The 20,566-nt window shown below is 30.0% G+C and overlaps 2 protein-coding genes across 2 annotated transcripts in view; one reads left to right on the top strand and one right to left on the bottom strand.

Moving 5' to 3' along the window:
• The window catches only part of LOC135953547 (2-oxoglutarate dehydrogenase-like, mitochondrial), a 41,707-nt gene that overhangs the window by 1,571 nt on the left and 19,570 nt on the right, over positions 1–20,566 (bottom strand). The window lies entirely within an intron of this gene.
• On the top strand, positions 4,680–9,619 carry LOC135953546 (inner centromere protein A). Its single transcript, XM_065503489.1, has one exon. The coding sequence runs from the start codon at positions 4,726–4,728 to the stop codon at positions 9,097–9,099; it is 4,374 nt and encodes a 1,457-aa protein (XP_065359561.1). The 5' UTR covers positions 4,680–4,725; the 3' UTR covers positions 9,100–9,619.

Genomic DNA, 20,566 nt, shown 5'->3' with positions numbered 1-20,566 from the left:
ATATGAATATTATTATACGTAGTTAAAAAAAAAACAATTATTGTGGATAGATTTAAAATAGATATTTTCAAATTAATCAGCATAGAACATTTTAAGTATAGAATATTGTATAGAACATTTGAAGTTTACCTTATAGAGAGAGATAAGTCAATTGGTTACTTTATATATCCCAGGTAATCTAGCGTGAAGTCAATTGTCACTTAAGTGTCTCTCTAACGTTAAGTCACTTTAAACGTTTTGTAAATAATTCATACAAACTTGTTTAATATAAATTGTGTTGATATAATTCATATTCCTATTTACAAGAAGCCTGGTTATGTATTAACTAATAATTATACTGACAGTTCATTGTATGTATTTTGGTTGAAATATAAACATTGCAATTAATTTTTTTTATTATTTTTTTTATTTTTAAAATTTTTGTCACATAAAAACGTAACGTAAATTATATTTTCTACAGAACAGTCCGCAACGCAACCTTATTTTACAGAAAACCAATTCATTTATTTAATTTAAATTAAATATTTATGATAACAAAGTACAACATAAATATTTATTCCCTTATTCTGAATTTTATGACAGTAACAAAACTGAAAATTTTACAATTTTTATATGGATGTGGATATTAAACTTGGTTTATCAATTATTCGAGTTTAATTTTGTTCGAATAGAAGCTTAACATATTTTTATTATTCGAGTGATCGAATAATTTAATCGAGTATTCGATTATTCGGCTATTATTGTTCGAATAATTTTTTATTCTAATCTAAAAAATGTTATTCAATCGAATAAAAATTATTTTTATTCACCGAATGTTCAAATAAAAGAATAAAATTAAATTTATTCAATATTATTCTTAATCAATGCGAAATTAATAATAAATTTGTGTGTAAGCCTGTCAATGCAAGGAAATCTTATAAAAATATAAAAATCTTGCTCCGTTAGGATTTGAAACTCGATTAGTAATATAATTATGTCGCATTTTATCTCCCAAAATACCGAAATTACCAAGAATTTATACAAAAAATTCGGGGTTCGGGATTTAGTAATACCGAAAAATCGTAGGATTTGCATCTCTATGTGTGACAAAGTTGAACTTAACATTTTCGAACTTTCCGAAGGCCTCAGAAGGATCCAAAAAAACGTTTGCTTTTCAATTTATTTTGATATTTTTGGATTTAAGTCAACTTTAGAAATCATTTGTGAAAAAACATTTACTATTTGACTCAGCACGCTAATTTACCCGCTTTTTTAATGAAACTAACTTTTAAATGAGATGCTATATCAAAATTTTGATCTGGTGTTATCTTAATTTTCTTAAAAAGTGGAGTTAACTAGTTTTTCCACACGACCACAGATACATACATATCGCACTCGTTCAACAATACTGTATTAACTCAAAATTTTAAAATGTTCAGTAGAGGTCAAAAACTGTTTGTGATTACATTTTAAGAGAATTTGAAAATCCGAATACATCATATTAAGCAAATTCCATTTGAAAACATATTTACATTGTTTTTCTTTAAAACTTTTGCAATTATTGCAAAATAAATCTATTTTTTGAGTTAATACCATTTTTCTGAAACTTCTCGATATTTTTTTGTATTATTTTATCAACAAAACAGTATCAACTCAAAATACAACCAAATTTAAATAAAACAATTTAATTATTTTTAACTTGAATAAAGGCTCAATTCAAAATAATACATTTATGAAAGTATACAATTGGGGGATTCAAACGGTCTGCTATTAGGTCGTATTGTCATAATGTCGTAAAATAGTTTTTTAGTTTAAACAAATTCCTGTTGTGCTGCAAACAAAAAAAGTGTTATTTTATGACAAACCAATAAACATAGTTCTAAAAGTCTTATTAGTTTATAACTTTTTTGTTTGAAACCCAACAAAAATTTATTTAAACTAAAAAAATATTTTATGACAGTATGACAATACGACCTAATAGGAGACAGTTTGAATCTCCCAAATGTATTTCTATTTAAATTTTTGTATTAACTCAAAATAATACCTTTTTGTTGATACAAGGTAGTCACTAATTATCACGAAAATGGTCTCAAATGTGGTTTTCGAAATGAAAGAGTAATCGGAATACGTTGAAATTTTTACAGTAGATTGATATTGATGTTGTTAGTTGATTTCTTGCAAAAAGTTAATTTTTAAAAATTTTGAGTTAATACAGTATTGTTGAACGAGTGCGATATATTCGTTTATCTCAGCCATTTGAGGGCCGATTTTCTAGATTTTAAATATCGATCTAAGTTGGGCTATTTGGGGTCTACGGAAAGTTGATTTCAACATACAGACGGTCATCGCGCTAACGACTGCGCCATATATAACGATCCAGAATATATATAGGATAGAAAATAAAATCATAGCGGCAACTCTCGAGGTCCCAGGAATGACTAAAACATATCAACAACCAAAAATATAAATATGTACAAATATGTACATATTCCCTATTTTAAAAGTACTTTTTATGTATATGAGATTTCCGTACATCCATATGTACATATATTTGTAAGTTTGTATTTCATTGTTTATATAAAATAATAATGAATGCCAAAAATATAAAACTGCCACCAAATAAAATAAAATCTAAACAATATAAGCAATATGTATCTATTATAGAATATTTCGTGCCGGTTGTTCAAAAATATTATATACGATATATAGAATATACAATACAATACTATAATAAGGCATATCACATAGTTGCATTATTAAACCAATAACTGTAGATATTTTCAATAAATTTGAATATAACATATTAAAACATATTTATGTATATGCATATATCAAAAGATTTGTTCAAACTAATATCTGGAGTTAGGATCCAGTGTTTCTAGGAGGCTTCTGCCTTGGAAAGAATTCTCTTTTCTTAACAAATTTATCGCAGTGACATGCCTGAATGTACAAAAACCAAAATAACGAGAAAAAAATCTTGGCAGAAAATCATCTTTAGCAAAACAATTTGAAAGGCGGGGAGGAAAAATTAAAACACACGAAATCTTAATATATTATATATAACGATCTAAGCGGTATATACACATGTCTGTACATATGTACTGTATAAATACGTCTGTATGTTTGTAATTAAAATTTATTGGTAATGCATTTAAATTAAAAATAAAAAAAATTTAATTGAATTAAAACTAGAAAATTAAAGAAAATGTTTATAAATAAATGTTTAAATTTTTAGTGGCACTTTTTTTAATACTCGTACGTTAGACACCATGATCTTACAAATTCGCGCGAGCTCTTACAGCTTTTGTTGTTGACGGAAAAGTGAATACGAAAATATTTCTCGCATCAAATTGTGAAGACAAGTTCAACATTATTTTTAAAAATACATAAATAAGCGAAAAGAATTTTAATAAAATTAATATATTTTAAATAAACAGCAAAGAAAAAAAAAACTAACAATATTTAGAAAAAAACAAGTAAAAGAGTAAAATAATAAAAATAGAACTCAAGTTAATTAGAGCGAAAAAATAAAGAAATTGAGAAGAAACGAGAGCGTGTGAGAAATCTAAAATAGAGTAAAAGACAAAACATACAAAAGAGTATTAATTATTGCAGAGAGAGTTAACAAAAATAGGTCAAAATTTAGATAAAACCATGACATCTCATTTCGAGCCCTCAATACAACCCCTTGAATCTAGTGCTCAGCAATCTAGTGACGTAAATTCCTCAACGCAATTATCGATTAGTGATCCAGGTGATTCACCCATGCTAACTACGTCAAATCGTCTACAATTTACCTGTCAAACCAATAACAACTCAAATGGATGTTTATTATTTCCGCTGGGGGAAAATTATGAAAAGACAACACAACATTCTCAAAAGATGTCATGGCACTCATTACTCAAACATTTAAAATCTCAACGAATTGTAAAAAATATGGAAATTTTTAATAAATTAAAAAGAAAACAGCATCGTTCAAACATTCAAAACACTCAACAATTTCCGTTTGAATTTGAGCCAAAACAAAAAGAAAATTTTCCATTTATTTCCCGAAATTCTAAACAGTTTCATACTCCTCCAATTGCAGTTAAAAGAAAGGAATTAAAAACTGTTAAAAAATTCAAATTTCCCTTAAAAGTAACCAGCGGAAAAGCTACATTTCTCTACAATGGAAAAGAGTTGCGTGGAAAAACTGAAACTCTCCGCAATATTAAAAGTCCGAAAATACTTCAATTAGATTCCAAATTTAAGCAAAACTTAAAAAAATTAACCAAAACTACTACGAATTTAAAAAGATTTCCTTGTTTACAAGATCTAAATAATCAAATTTATGATGAATTTCCTTTAAAAAATCTAACAAATAATTTTTACATTAGTAATGAAAAGCTTTTAAAATTTCCCCTGTTAATATCTCAAAATCTAGAATGGTTTCCTTGTGAAAATAAATCTCCCAGTCCAATTAATTTCAAATTTAACAATTTTGAACAAAAGTTGGAAATTGCACAAATTTCCAAGACATTTTCAAATCAAAAAAATGCATCATTAAGACAATTCGATCAACAATTTCTAACAAAATTTCCATGCCAATTATATTTGAAAAACCACAGCAGTCTTTCAACATTTCCTTTAAAAAATCCAGAGATAAACAATAAACTTAAGTTTTCCACTAGCAATTATTTAAATAATGACAATTGCAGTAAGCTAAATGATTCCAATAATCCGCAAACATCATTGGCATCATTATCAATGACGCAGAATGGCCAAAAATTTAAAAATATTGATCATGAATATGTGTCTCAAGTTCAAGACGCACAAGTTCGTGTGGAGGAAAATCCACCAAAAAACAAACAGCCGCCTCCACAAACAACAATGGCCAAAACAATATATGACGACGACGACGCCGATGTTTATATATTGGCAGCCATAAATTCTATAAATAATACTCAACCAAACGAAGTGGGATATTATGCGGAAAAAATTGAGCGCATACAAGACGCCATCGTTGTTCTCTTTGAAAAAATTCAAAATTCTTTAACCACAAATCATAATAGCAGCGATTGCGAGAGCACGAACGCAGTTAAACAAGAATCGTGCGATGCTCGATTCGCACCAACACCACCCCCATCGAGTGTAACAAGTGTTCGAAATACCGAGAGAATCGACATTGAAGAGGTTCTACACAATGAACATGATCTTGGTGATCTCTGTGATCGCCAGGTTGGCCAAATTGTGGAACGCTCAGATGTACGCGATACGTTAGCTGAAGCGGTTGATTACGGTGTCACGAACGAGCAAATCAATAGTACGGGTAGTTTTCTAGCTAAAAGTGAACAACCAACCTCCCCATATTCCCCCTTTCCCAATCCGTCAAATGATTCTATATTGTATACGTCACTTGAAGATTATACAAATGCCAGTGAATTATTGCCAAAATATAATGTGCTCGCAGTGAATAAAGAAATCAACGTTGACATTAAAAATAACTTGGAATTCGATACAATTGACACAGTTGATGAATTAATACGCGAAACGCAAAATACGGTTACAAATACGCGTGTAAAAAACGACTTATCAAGTGTAAAAGTGAATGAAATGACAGTGACGCGTTTAGCGGACAATGAACAAGAAAACCCAAACAAAGACTTACAATCGAATGAAGCTCTCGAGCATACAAACAATATTTTATCTAACGATTTGCAAATCGATGAAATGAAGTTCGAAATGAATAGAGTAAAAGGAGCTTTACCGAGTTCGGTCTCAGAACGTGCACTCGGTAAACATGACAATTTAATAACAGGAAGTGGCCGTCATGCTGGAACCAACGCAACAAGATTATCTTCGGAAACACCTTTAAGTAACAACAGATTATCAAACTCATTAAGTTCATCTAGAAATTATAATGATAGTTCATATACACCAAGATCGGCCTTACAACATGAGAGCAGTGCCTTGCTATCTAAGCGTTCTACTCATTTGCCACAAGATACCATTACAAATCGTTCAGTTTTAAACACACCCCCAATAAGTGAAACAATTTCAAATCGCTCTGCCTTAAATTCAATTAGAAACTCAAATGATACTACTGCTGATGGACTTTCCAGCCGTCGGCCTTCTCTGGGTGCTTTAAGAAATACACAATCAACTTCTCTGCTATCGGTAGATTTGCCACGTTACACCCCCTTGCCAACAGTCAGCCAAACTGATCAAACCCCTTTAGTTAGTCGTGCAGTTTCCATAGACTCTTCTGATGTTTTGCCAGAGAGGACACGTTTACGGCGACAAAGGCGTTTAAGAACTCAGGATTCCCAAGATGAGCCCGAAGATCCGATTGAGCGTTTAAATCGTTTGAAAGCTCGCATATCGGCCTCTCTCAGCGAAGTCAAGGGAGTTTTAAAGCAATACAGTACCGAAACCGAAAATGATACTGAAAATCAAACAGCTACTTTAAATAGTATTAAAGAGGCTAAAGAGGAGGAAAAGAAAGATGAAGGTCCGGTATCGTTTAGATTTGTGAAAAAAGTACGCAGACGTAGTCTGTTCACAGAGGAAGAGGAAAAAGAACAAAAGGAAAAGGAGAAAAATGAGGCAATGCTAAAAGACAAAAATGAAAACCAGGTTGAGAAACAATTAGGCTCAAAAGACGAAACGGATAATATTAAATCGGAAATTGGATTAACACTGCCAACTCAAAATTCTGAAATTAACAAGCAACAAATTCAACAAGTTAAAGATAATATTGAAAGCAATCAACAAACCCAAGCAGCATCTTCTGAAACAAATGAAGTAAAACTTAATAAAAATCTTTACACTTTAAAAGAAGATGTTCAAGAGTCTTTGGAAGATCAAAAACAACCCGAAACTAAACCACAACCTAATGAAAATAACAAAACGCCCAGAGATGAACTTCAAACTCTTAAGCAGGAAACAAAAGGAGCCATACCCAAATCAGCCAATGATGCTACACAGGAGACCACAACAGCGAAGACCAAGAAAAAGGTGATAATAAAATCTAAAGATCCAGCTCGTAGAGCTTCGTTGGCGGCTGTAGAGGGATCCAAAATAGAACCTCCAGTTAAATTGGCCATACCAGCAAATATACACAGACGACCTTCGGATTCGGAGGCTGTGGTTAAGAAGAAACTACTTACCGCCAAAATAAATACTTCCGGTGTAGTTGAGGAAGTGACGCCAAAACCAAAGATTGTGAAAGTTAAAAGATCCTCTATAAAAAACAAAAATAACTCACAATTGGCAACAGAGCAATCGAAACTAAAAAAAGAAGAAAAAGAAGAAGCAAACGATAAAAGTGATGATCATGTCAAACCGTTAGACGAAGACAATAAATCGATACACACTGATAAAAACAAGGATGTTTTAATGCCAAAACAAAACGAGCAGCAACAACAAAATAACACCGAAATCACTAGCCAAAGAAATTTATTGCTGCCAACGCAATTAGTGATCGATGAGGCGGCGTCATTAAATGTAAAAACAATTGAAAATTCAGTGCCACCGCCAAAACAACAACAACAACAGCAGCAGCTAGAACAAAAACAAGAAAAGCAGGCGACAATCAAATCTACAACTACAAATTTCAAATCAAACGATTTACAAGCTGGTGGCGGTATGTTAGAAAGTGTAACAACTGTGTTAAGTTCATCAACAACCAGCGAAGCAAACGGTCAAATTAAGCGCGAAAACGTCGTGGTGCCACAAGACGATTTCGGGGATCTCTTGCAACAAGAAACAACCATCATTAAACCTTCCATCACAACAAACAAACAACATGAATTGAGTCTGGTCCAACCAGTTGGAAATCAACAATCAAAGGTTAAAGATCTCCTACTGAATCAAGCATCCACGGAAAAGTTTAAAGAAAACTTGGAAAATCAACAAACTGCAGATCAGCAACAAAAGCCAACAACAGCACCAGAACAACAACAGGTGGTTGCAACAACGGATGTTGTAGTCGCCAAAAGCGTAGACGATAACAAACACGACGTCGCCAAAGCCGAAGCATCATTAAAAGAGCCTTGTATAGATAAAACGCCAACCTCAGAGCAACAACAACATCGTCATCATCATCAATTGCTTGTAGAAGGCGAACAATCAATAACGAACGCTGCTGATACAAAAACCATAAGCTCTCCACACATTTCCATTAGTAGCACAACAGACATCACACAAAAAACAACTGCATCATCAGCCGACACAGCCCCCCAGGAGGAAAAAGCTGAAGCACCAGCACAACAACAACAACAAAACACAATGCCTGAATTGCAATTGGCACCCGCTCCCGTGCAAACGGCCGAAATAATTGCACATCCAGAACATCACAAGAAAAAAGTTATTTTGAAAAAAATTGTGCGACAAACGTCAGTAGATAAAACCAAAAAAACCGGATTAGAAACCACAAAACCACAAGAAAATGTGGAGCAGAAAGCTGAAAATGTGACCGTAGAAACAGCCTCAGAACCCGCTAAAGATGAATTGACCGAAGAATGTTCAGAATCTACAGAACTATCGGAATCAGCTTCCATCGATTCCGAGGAAGTGGCGGCCACAGAAAAACCCAAAAAAGAACGTAAAGTCAAACAGAGAGTCATTATTAAGCGACAAAAACGTAGACTCTCTATAGGAGACACCTTCTTCCATCCGGGCGCCGAACAAGAGCCACAAAATACTGATATTGAAACTTTAGAAAAACCCATATCGTATGTCACTGACGACGACGAAGAAGACAACGCAACTGATGAACCAGATGAGGATGAGAAAAAATCACAAGAACAGGAAGAGCCAAAGAAACCTCTGAAATCATGCATCATGCACAAAGAATATAACATTGGCGACGAAGTCCTGTATGCCGAACGCTTCAAGAAGACTCAGATTAAGTGGCGTCGTGGACGCATTAAGGAGCGTATAACCAGCATCTCCTATTTATTGGATATCGATGGCAAAGATGTATCGTCGCACATAAACTATTTGAAAAGGTACACGGGCCGTAAAGTGTGTTTTGGCGGTAAGGAATATTTGGAAATTGATTACGAACAATTGGCGGAAGAAGAGGAGAAAGCTGAAAGGCTACAAAGACGTACATACAGCATATGGAATATGGTGTAAGTTGGAATTTTCTATAAAATTTTTAAAAGTATAACAAAACAACAAAAAATCCCTTAACTTAAGTTAGTTGTAGCTGTAATTTTATCAAAACCTTGAAATCTCTTAAATAAGCATTAACTTTTTGCAAGGATTTGATTGGATATTCTCAAAAATCTGTTGCCAAAAAGTCGAAACATTGTAAATCGATAATTATTTTTATTATTCCGAAATTTTAAATGTGAAAATTAAAAATTCTTGAGAACAATCCTATCTTAAAGTTTATGTTTATTAAGATTAAAACCAATTTTTTTTTATTTTTACAATTTTATATCCCCCAAAAATCCTTTCGAATTATAGAGAGTGTAAATAAATCTTTATATTATTGTTATTATTATTTTTAACTTTTTTTACCACTTTAGATTTAGTTTTTAATTTGAGTTTAATTAAAAAATTTTAATCGCTGTAAAATTTTTTAATGATCTCTTTAACATTCGTGTATATTGTGTGTAAATATGTAATAAATAATTAGAACTACATATGTATATATTAAATTATTGTATAAATAAATAATCCCTTTTAGCTGTTAATAGAGAGTACTATTTATTTTGTTTTCTGTTTTTAATTTTTTAGCTTTTATATTATTTTTATTTTTTTGATTTATTTTTATTATTAAAACAAGCATCCTGTCATATTGTACATAAGATAAAATACAATCCTTGAAAAATATCCACAATAAAATTAAACAAATTTTTATTTTAAAGAAAAAAAAACAAACATCATTGGTTTTATTTAAGATCACAAATGACATCATTAATAATGTTAGAAAACATTTTCATTCAATTCATTGTATATTTAACCCAAAAAAGTCAATTTATAAATAGTAGAATATGGCAGGCAGTGAGAATTTCCCCCTGTCATAATACTGCATTCCAATCTAATCGAAAGTGGAATTAATTCAGCATGTTGTTTCTTCAAGAAAATTAAATCGATTTTTTCGGAATGAAACAACTTTCAGTTTTCTTAATTTTCTCAAATTTCTTTACCAAAAACTTGAAATTCGAATACTGAATTATTAACAATAATATTCTGAGTGAGACTCTGGTATTTTCGGACCGTAGATCCAATTGTCGCACAGTGGTATAAAAAAACAATTCGGCTGTGCCGAATCTTATATACCCTTCACCAAATTATACTTTGAAATAAATTTTTTTAAATATTTTTAGGTAAACAACATTTTATTTTTTTTCAAATTTTTTTTTTCGAAATTTTTTTTTAATTTTTAAAAATTTTGTTCCGAAAAAGAATTTATGACAAAAAACTTTTTTGATGAAAAAAAAAATCGTGTTAAAAAATATTGTAGAAATTACAATGTAGAAATTACAAACGGAATGACAAACTTATATATACCTTTGCCACTCATGGTGAAGGGTATAAAAAGAGGGAAATAAATCTGTAACTTCTGAACGGTTAGTCCGATTTGAATAAATGCACAAAGAAGAAGTGTTGTCGAGCATTAGTTTTGAATTCTCTGCGAGATGTTAAGTTTTCCCTAATTAATTTGAAACGTAAAAAACTTAAGGTACCAATGGATAGGGGATTTTGTCTATTTATCAAAAATATATATAAGTTTTGAATTAATAAATTCATGGAATACTTTTTTTAAAAATATGACAAAAAATGCTTTTTATTGATTTTTTGTGAAGATTAATTATTCAAATTGAAATTAAGATTTTATTTATGAATATTTTTTAATGAAATTTTACAGTTATATAGATTTTTACTGAATTTTGATATCGTCTATGCGATTTGAGAATTTTTGCACATAAAAAATAAGAATTTTTTGGGTGGTCTGGTCACCTCGGTATCAAAAACTTTAAATTTTATTTATTTAAAATATTTGATGTAAAATTAGCTTTTCAAAAAGTATAAATTCCTTATAAATCTTCTTAGACATTTCATTAGAATGGTGGCTCATGGTGCAAATTCAAAACTTAAACTCGACAACACATGTGAAATTTCATGGAAATTTGACTAAGCATTTAGAAGTTACGGATTTATTTCCCTCTTTTTTCTATATCATTTTTCCAAACAATAGGATTCGAAAATGTTTATTCCACATCCGGCATTGAATTGTAACATCAATATTAATTTTCGAAAAATCCGAAAGGCTACTACTTACAAATCCTAATTTGAATCTAAAGATTGTATCACCTTAATATAAGAACTCTTTGAAATACATACAACAATCCTCTGTCCTCAAAAGCCTTTCAAAATCCCCAAATTTAATAAACATAAAGTAAAATGAAAACGCCGTGTTTCATGAGACTTGAATCCGAGCTGTTCAGAATTTCATAAAGTGCGGGAAGTTTTACTTTACTACTTTAATTTAAAAAAAAGTGCCACTGAAGCACACCGATTGCTCACCAAAGATTATGATGAATGTATTCCATAGGTTTCAATGTGAGAGAGATGGTTTGTGCAGTTCAGATGTGGGGATTTTGACACGGAAGGCAAAGATTGACCAGGCCAGCCAAAAAAGCTTGAAGACCAAGAATTGAAGGCATTACTCAATAAAGATTGTTGTAAAACTCAATAAGAGCTTGCAAAATCATTGGGAGCTACTCAAAGCTTTGCGAGCTGCAAGATTCATCCAAAAGCAGGGTACCATACGAATACCTTGAAAAACGATTTCGCATGCCCGAAATGACGCTTGAACGCTATAAAAGATAATAATTTTTGCACCGAATCATTACTTGCGATGAAAAATTAATCCATTACAATAACCCAAAGCGTAAGAGATCATATGTGAAGTTCGGCCAACCAGCCGAATCGACACCAAAGCCAAATATCTAAGGTAATCTCTATGAGCTGCTGAAATCTGACCAGACAATCACAGCGAACCTGTACCTAACTCAACTGATTCGTTTGAAGCTAACATTGCATTTAGCTCCAAATTTTTTTGGAAATAAATCTGGCATTTCTGATCGGCTACTTCGAGTGCTAGAAGGGCGGTGCTAGTACCTACGATATGTAACATTTTTAAACACGTACCATTTTTTGGTTTCCCATCCAATTTCAAAGATTTTTATATTTTTGGAAAGCGCTTAGATAGGTCTTGATATTGAAATTTTAAAATGTTGCCATGCCTTGGTCCGATTTTTTAAAAATATAGGGTATACTTTTGGACCGAATGAATGGACTTGAATTTTCTTTTTCCAAAAATAAACGATTTTCAATTTAAAAATTCCAAAAATTTTAGATTTTGAATGTTTTTTGAGCGAAAAAAATTTCTTTAAGAACATATAAGAATTTTATGTTTTTCTGTAAGGTATTTTTACGGAAAACATTTTGATACACAAAACATATCGTATTCTAGAACATGTCGCCCCTAAGCACTTTTTTCAAAATTTCAACTTTAGGCCACATGTTCTTAAATCCAAAACCTGCAATGAGAAAACGGAAAGCAGCTTTGGGAACCTTGATGTGTTTCCTATTTATTCCCAAAGTATTTTTGCCAGGCCCGAAGGAAATGTGGACCCTATGAGCAAAATAGTAAAAAAATACCATTTTTTGGATTTTAGCTCCAATTTTTAGGATTTGCGGAATTCCCTTTGATTTTTTGACACGATTTTAAATGGGATTTTTCTCTACTTTTTGAAAAAAAAGTACTTTTTTTATTTTTAAGGTATTTAAAAAATTTCAAAGATGATGTATTAGGAATTTATACTTTTTGAAAAGCTAACTTTACACTAAATATTTTAAATGAAAAAAAATTTAAAAATTCTTGATACGGAAGGGACCAGGTGCATTCAAATAACGCCTATTTTTTATGTAAAATTGAAATTTAGGGCAAAAATTCTCAAATCGCATAGTCGATATCAAAAAAAGGGTAACCTATTTTAGATGACCAAATATGTTCTTAATTATTTTGTAAAGGGTTCCGATAATTATAGCAAAAAAAAAACTAAAAAATCCCATTTTTATTTTCCTATATCTAATAGAAAAGTCTATATAACTGTAAAATTTCATTAAAAACTATTGATAAATAAAAAAATTATTTTAATTTGAAAAATTTGAAAATTTTCCAAAAAAATGACTAAATGTAAGGGTAAAACTGGTTATCATAAAATGTTTGAACCTTTTGCCTATTTCTAACAAAATAAAAAAAATATAATACAGAAATTCCAACAAACGAGTTAGATATTAGCATTTTTATGCTAACCATTCACCATACAAAACGTTGCTGTTGACATGCGTAAAGCAGTTCTGCTGTTGACATAAAGGTTAAACTAAAACTAAAATTTGTATCAACATTTTAATAGGATTGCAAATATTATAAAATACTGATCCACATTTATTCGGAAAAAATTTTGTTTTCGGAATACAATAGGTTCATATAAAACTTGTTTATGTCCAATTTTATCACGATATTAGTTATTATAAGATAATTATGAATATTAAAGTAATTTGGGACTAGGAACAAATGTTGCCCAATACTTTTCAGTATAATTGCAGAATACTTAGAACTAATTTGTGCAAAATTTGTTCAGGATTGCTGCATAATCAATATATTTATGACTGCTCAAACAGTATTCTGGGGGGACATTTGTATGGGGGCTGGCTGAAATAATGATCCAATAAATACATTACATTTTCAATACCAAACAAACCTTATCAACATTGTGTTTTCAACAGCCGGACAGACGCACAGAGGGTTGAAATGTACCAAAAGTGGCGATTAATTCAAAAGCTGAACTTTATCTGTTTCAGTCATGTTTGGTATTGGGTTAAAGTGCATTAAATAATACATCACAAACTGCTAAAATTACAGTTGTGAGTAACTTACTTTATTGGCAGTGAGCGGTCAAAGTTAAATAATTTTTACAAATTTTGCGTGCTGTGGTTAAAATTGAAAATTTTGATATTTCGAGAGCTTATATTTTTTGTTAAATCTGTTAAAAGTAGAAATATTAAAATGGAACCACCAACTTCAGGTATTTGAGAACATAAATAAATAATTTTTGTTTAGATAAATGTTTTGAAAATATTTTTTAAGATTTTTTTTAAAGTTCTCCATTATTGGGGTTTTTTCGATATATACATAGATTGAGTTTAAAAAAAATCAGGGCGAGATCGGGTAAATTCCATTAAATACTCTTAAAATATGAACTTTCAGCTTCTATATACAGAAAAAAATCGTGCGGGTTTATTGAAGTTTTTTTACTTATTTAAGTTATAGTGAAAGAACTCCTTTTGCTAAAAAACATATTTGATACAAATTTTTTTTTTCTTAGATTTTTTTTAAAGTTGTGTTTTTATGTATTTATGATTGTTCATTACAAATATTTATAATATTGTCTTTTGTGGCTTTTTTTAAAAAAATTGTACATTTATAAAATTTTGTGAAAAACAAAAATTAGATTTTAAATTAAATTTATGCTAATGTAAATACATATAATAAATTTATGTTTTTAATAGCATATTAAGTATGCTTTAATTTCCAATTTTATTCATTAATTTATCGCTTTCCATTCCAAAGTTACAGCATAAATTGTGAACTAAGGTCTTTTTTTCCAAAAAACAATAATGCATTTAACATTTTTTTTCTAAAGTTCTGTGTTTTTATGGATTTATGATTATTCAGTACTAAAAAATTATAATATTCTCTTTTATGACTTTTTTGAAAAAATTTGTAAATTTATAAAATTTTGTGTAAAACAAAAATTTGATTTTAAATTAATTTTGTACTAATATAAATACATACAATAAATTTATATTTTGAATTTTTTAATAGCACATTAAGTATGCTTTAATTTCCAATTTTATTCAATAATTTATCGCTTTCCATTCCAAAGTTACAGCATAAATTGTGAAAAAGGGTCTTTTTTTCCAAAAAACAATAATGCGCTTAAAGGGTTAAAAAAATTTTATTTAACCTTTTTTTCTAAAATGCTGTGTTTTTATGTGCTTATAATAACTCATCAATAAAAAAATATAATATTTTAAAACTACGGCTTCTAAGAATTAATCGCCACTTTGGGTACCATTCAACCCACTGTGAGCCGGTCTTAGAATCTTATGAGAACCCAGTATTTATATACATTATGGTTCTATGACCAATATTTTAATATGTTACAAACGGAATGTCATTATCAATATACCCCCTAACTTTTTTGATTATGGCTATAAAAAAGGTGTATTCAAATTATTCATCTCTCAAGTATTTTACTATTAAAATATTTTCTACATAAACAAAAATGTTCATTACTAATTTATTTATTTAATCAAATCATATTTTGTTTATAAACAAACAAATTAATAAAAAAAACAAAAACGTCTATGTTCAATGCAAAATTTGTTTAAAAATAAAGCTTTCTACTTATTAGATAAGCATTTTTTGTTATTGTTTCACATATTTTCCTCTTTCAATGGCCAACAAAACTGATGATATGAGTTGAAATGTTTATTTTAAATTTTACAACTCTATAAATAGGATGTGTTAATTATAGCAAATATTAATAATTTCAAATATTTTTTTAAAAAAAAATTTAAAAACAAAAACTTATATGAGTAATAATTTGTAATTTGTGGGAAATTTTCCTAGAGTTCAAAATGAATGTTGGTGGAATTTCGAATTACACATTGTTGATAAATGGTATTTTGTTTTTACTAAGATTCAAGTGCAAGGTTAATTGGAAAATATTTAAATTTATGTTCTGAAAAAAAAAATACATTTAAATTCCTTAGCTATAAGGCCATAAAAAAAGTTTATGGAAGGAAAGGTTCATTAAAATTCATATATGAAGGAAAGATTTTGAACTTTATTGTAATAATTTATGAATTTTGTTTAAAAAATTCCCCTTAATTTTAGTTTATCCAATTTGAACTTTAGTCATCTGTCAGCACTATCACTAGAATTGTTCGTGATTGACAATTTTAGAGGATGACAATGTTTACATTTTTGTTTATTTCTTATTTTTTTGAAGGTCATAAATCCATAATAATAAATAACGCCAATTTATTATATTCTTAAGGCATGTTTTTATTTTCTTAAACGATTTTTTTTATATTTATTTTGATAAAAAAGAGTCTGTCTGCAAATTCTTGACTATAGAAACAAGTGAGTTTGTCTACATATATGTTTTAATTTTATTAATACATAAAACAGAGAGAAAAAAAAATAAAAATAATTAAAAAAAAATGTTATTGTTTCTTTAAGAAACGAAACAAAAAAATTATAAAAACAAACAAAAAAAATCACACACAGAAAAAGTTCAATGCCAAAGGCATTTTAAATAAACCGAGAACAAAACTGCACAAAAGTTGACATTAACCTTCTTAACATAATGAAAACAAACTAAATAAATTTAAAAAAAAAATAAAAGAAAATTACAAAATATTTGTTTCTGCTAGAGTTATGCTAGTCAGTTGTAAGGAAAGAAAATTAGCACCTACCTTTGCAAAATGTTTCTAAATATTGGCAAAATAATTTGTAATTTGTGAGAAAATTTAAAAAAATATTTCAAAAATTATTGACTTTGATTAATGCATTTTCAATTGCTTAAGATTATTTGAAAACAAAACAAAAATAAAATCGAATGAAATAATTACGTTAATTAAAAGTGGCATGTTTTCATTGATCAATACTTGAGGGGGTGACAGAACTGGCAACATGTGTTTTCTTTCAATTAGAAAATAGTTGTGTATTTTAAGTAATATTAATCAAATTATTAGATGGGAGATGATTTTGTTATTCTGTTTGTAACTAGAGTTTTTCAAGATGCTTAAAGTTCCAAAACAAATTGTCAGTAGTATAATTGGAAATTCTGTAATTAAATCAATAAATAAAAAAATGCGGAGGATTCATACAATGACAAAGATTTAACCCAAATAGATCAATAACAAGTTCTTTATTCAAATTATTCCATAAACTCGTGAATGTTCAGGGCTGTCAAAGAATTCTATTCCGATCGAAAGTGGAACTATTTTAGTATTTTGCTTTTTCACAAAGAGTAAAACGAACATTTTTGGAATAAAACCACCTTCCGTGGAATTCTTGTATTTTGTTTAATATTATTTGGGTTTCTTCGAGTTTTAATTAACAACAAAACATTGCCAATTTAAAATTAAAACAAGTAAGAGACGCTTTTAATCAAAACGCTTTTAATCAAAACAAGTAAGAGAGCTATATTCGGCTGTGCCGAATCTTATATACCCTTCACCAAATTATACTTTAAAATAAAAATTTTAAATATTTTTAGGTAAACAAAATATAAATTTTTTTCCAGTTGTTTTTTCGAAATTGTTTTTTAAAAATCTTTTTTAATTTTTTTTTAAATTTTTTTTTTTAATTTTAAAAAATTTTTTTTTTAGTTTTTAATTTTTTTAAAATTTAGTAAAAAAAAATTTTGGTGAAAAAAAAATTCGGGTTAAAAAATATTTTTTCCGATTTTGACCCATTGTAGGTCCAACTTACTATGGTCTTATATACGTCGTTGCACAGGTTTTTGAAATATCTATCATTAGATATCCATATTGTCTATATTAATGATTTAGTAATCCAGATATGGGTCGAAAATAGGTCAAAAATCGAGGTTGTCCTGGTTTTTTCCTTATATCTCAGCCATTTGTGAACCGATTTTCTCGATTTTAAATAGCAACCGAGCCGGAAGAATTTCGGAGATATTGATGTATCATTCGTGTATGTAAGTTATTTGGGGGCTTCAGAAAGTTGGTTTCAACACACAGACGGACATACGGACATGGCTATATCGACTCCTCTATCTATAACGATTCAGAATATATAGTGGCCTCAAAAGTGAGTATACACTAAAAATTATATGATTTTTTTTAAGATAATGAAAATCCTAAAATCCTATATATCGATTAAAATTTAAAAGTTTCGGTTTGTTGGAAAATGGGTTGAATAATAGATTCTGTTGTGAAAAAAGATTGAAGTCGGACTATAATGATTTTCATGATCTTAAAAAAATCATATAATTTTTGGTGTATACTTACTTTTGAGGCTCACTGTATATACTTTGTGGGGTCGCAAATGAAAAATGTAGAAATTACAAACGGAATGACAAACTTGTATACACCCTTGCCACTCATGGTGAAGGGTATAAAAAATAAAATATTTATTTTTTGCGAATTAACAGAATTAATTGGAATTTAACGAAAGTAGAATAAAATCGAATGGAAATTGAAGACATTCCGATACAAATGACAAATGGTGACAGGTTTGTATATAACCAAAATTAGAAATCGAGTCAGTTTATCTCTTTATAATCAATTTTATTATTTGTATCCAATTATATTTTAAAACCAAAGATATTTTTTAGCGAAGTCTACATTTTTGAATTGAATAACTTGTTCTAGGCGGGAATTCCCGGAATACCGTGAATTTTCAAAATTAATTCCGAATTCCCGATTTCAAATTTTTAGCTTTTATTTTGAAACATTTGTACAACATAAATTTATTCAAAGTATTAGCCATTGTTAGCTATGACCTTTTCCCATCTTTCTGGCAAAAAATATTGTTACGAAATTGTACTTGAATTCAAATATAACGATTTTAACGGCTGATTTAAAAGTAGCATAATGCTTTCAAATAGCAGTGCTGTAATAGCAAACTGTAACATATCTGTGGGCATTATTAACATTGAATAAAAGCTTTCAGTTGACCATTGATCGTAAGTATGGCAACGCTATTTGCTGCGACCGTATATTCGAATTCGAATATTCAGTTAAAGAACATTGTAGAAAGTACACCACAGATGGCGTATGTATTAGAAAGCTCTAGACAGTTAAAGATCAATCTAGAGTGCAGATGGCAGTGTTATAAATAGTGGCAGAGGTTGCAGTCGTTAGTGAGTTTATCAGAGACGCTATTTGAAGAAACATCAATTGAGTGCCTTAAAGTGTGCTGTATTTAAAAGTGAATTCGTGTACATTATAAAGTGTGTCTGTATTTCTGCGAATTTATAAACGTGTATAAAAAAAACATTGAGTGACTATTTAATTCTGTTGTTGTACATTTTAAATAAATAAAGAGTTGTTACAATTTTCAAACTACTAAACGGATTTTATTTGCAATCAAAAGTATCCGGTTTATTTAAAGGAAATAAACCAACGTTTTGAAAAGGTTAAAATGTAATAATATGAATTCCGAACTAAAGAACTGCCCATCTTTAGAGGCCAAGAACGAATCAAGCCAATTTCGGATACTCTGTTCCAAAGTGAAGCGTATCTCAGAGAGAGAGTTCTACATCGATCGAAACAAATAATAGTCGGACGGGGCAAAGTCTGTACTATAAACCGGATAAGGCGAAACTTCCCAACCACTTCATTATAAATACTCTTTTAACAGGTATTGCAATATTACGTTTTCATGTCAGAAGCTCATAATAGATAGGACCCTTTTGCTCCCACCAAATACGGAGAATTACCTTAGCGCTATGGATATTTGGCTTCGGTGTCGATTAAGCTGGTTTGCCGGTCCAGCTTCGGATTATCGTAATGGATCCAATTTTCATCGCAAGTAATGATTCGGCGCAAACATTAATTTATTTTATAGCGTTAAAACATAATTTCGGACATGCAAAATCGTCTTTCAAGGTCTTTTGGCTTCTGCTGCTTGAGTAGCTCCCAATGATTCTGCAAGCTCGTGTTGAGTTTGTCAACAATCTTTATGGAGTAATGCCTTCAATTCTTGGTCTTCAAACTTTTTTAGCTGGCCTCGGCGATGAAACACATTCACCATAAGCTTCGGTGAGCAATCTTTTTTCTATTTAAAGAAGTAAACCAAAACTTCCCGCATATGACGCTTTGTTGGCACAAAATTCGACATTTTCGAAGGAAAAAAACTTTGTTGTTCAATTGCAGATATGTACCCTTAAGTTATTAAAAACAAAAACCTTTCAACGCGGTTACGTAATTTTTGAGTCATACACCAAATATATTGCTGTCTTTCTACTACAAAATGATGTATGAAGGAATCATAGAGGAGGACATAAGCTTTTAGAATGATAAATTTTTGACTACCCTGTTAGAATACAAGGTGCCAAAGTCAATCATCTCTGGTTAGGAAAACTTTGTACAGCTTATATCTTGTGCAAATATGAACATTAGGCCGGGTCGATTTGTATGGACAATCAAAAAGTAAAAAATCGTATATCAGAAACGCAATCTACGGAAAATTCTAAGAAAGTTTCCCCAAGAAACCATAGGTCTAAAATCAAATCCAAATATTTAATTTAAGCTAAGTGTTATAAAATCCCAAAGCTGCAATTATAAAACGGGCCACTGGTATAGATGCTTAAGCCAGTTTCTTAAAGCCTATGTAATTTTCTACTTTTCGTTTATACATCGTTTTACAATAGGACCAGTAGTTTAGTCGACCGACCCCATTGTGCGCCATTAAAGGTATCTTTACATTATCGTCCTAGCATTTTTTAAGAATCGCAAAAAATATATTTTTTATGAG

This window comes from Calliphora vicina, chromosome 3, assembly GCF_958450345.1.
Source record: "Calliphora vicina chromosome 3, idCalVici1.1, whole genome shotgun sequence".
NCBI lineage: Eukaryota > Metazoa > Arthropoda > Insecta > Diptera > Calliphoridae > Calliphora > Calliphora vicina.
This window is presented reverse-complemented; position numbering and strand designations above follow the sequence as displayed.

Bases quoted from the DNA above. Each gene is read 5' to 3' on its own strand.
- LOC135953546 (XM_065503489.1), top strand. From the start codon at position 4,726: ATGACGCAGAATGGCCAAAAATTTAAAAATATTGATCATGAATATGTG.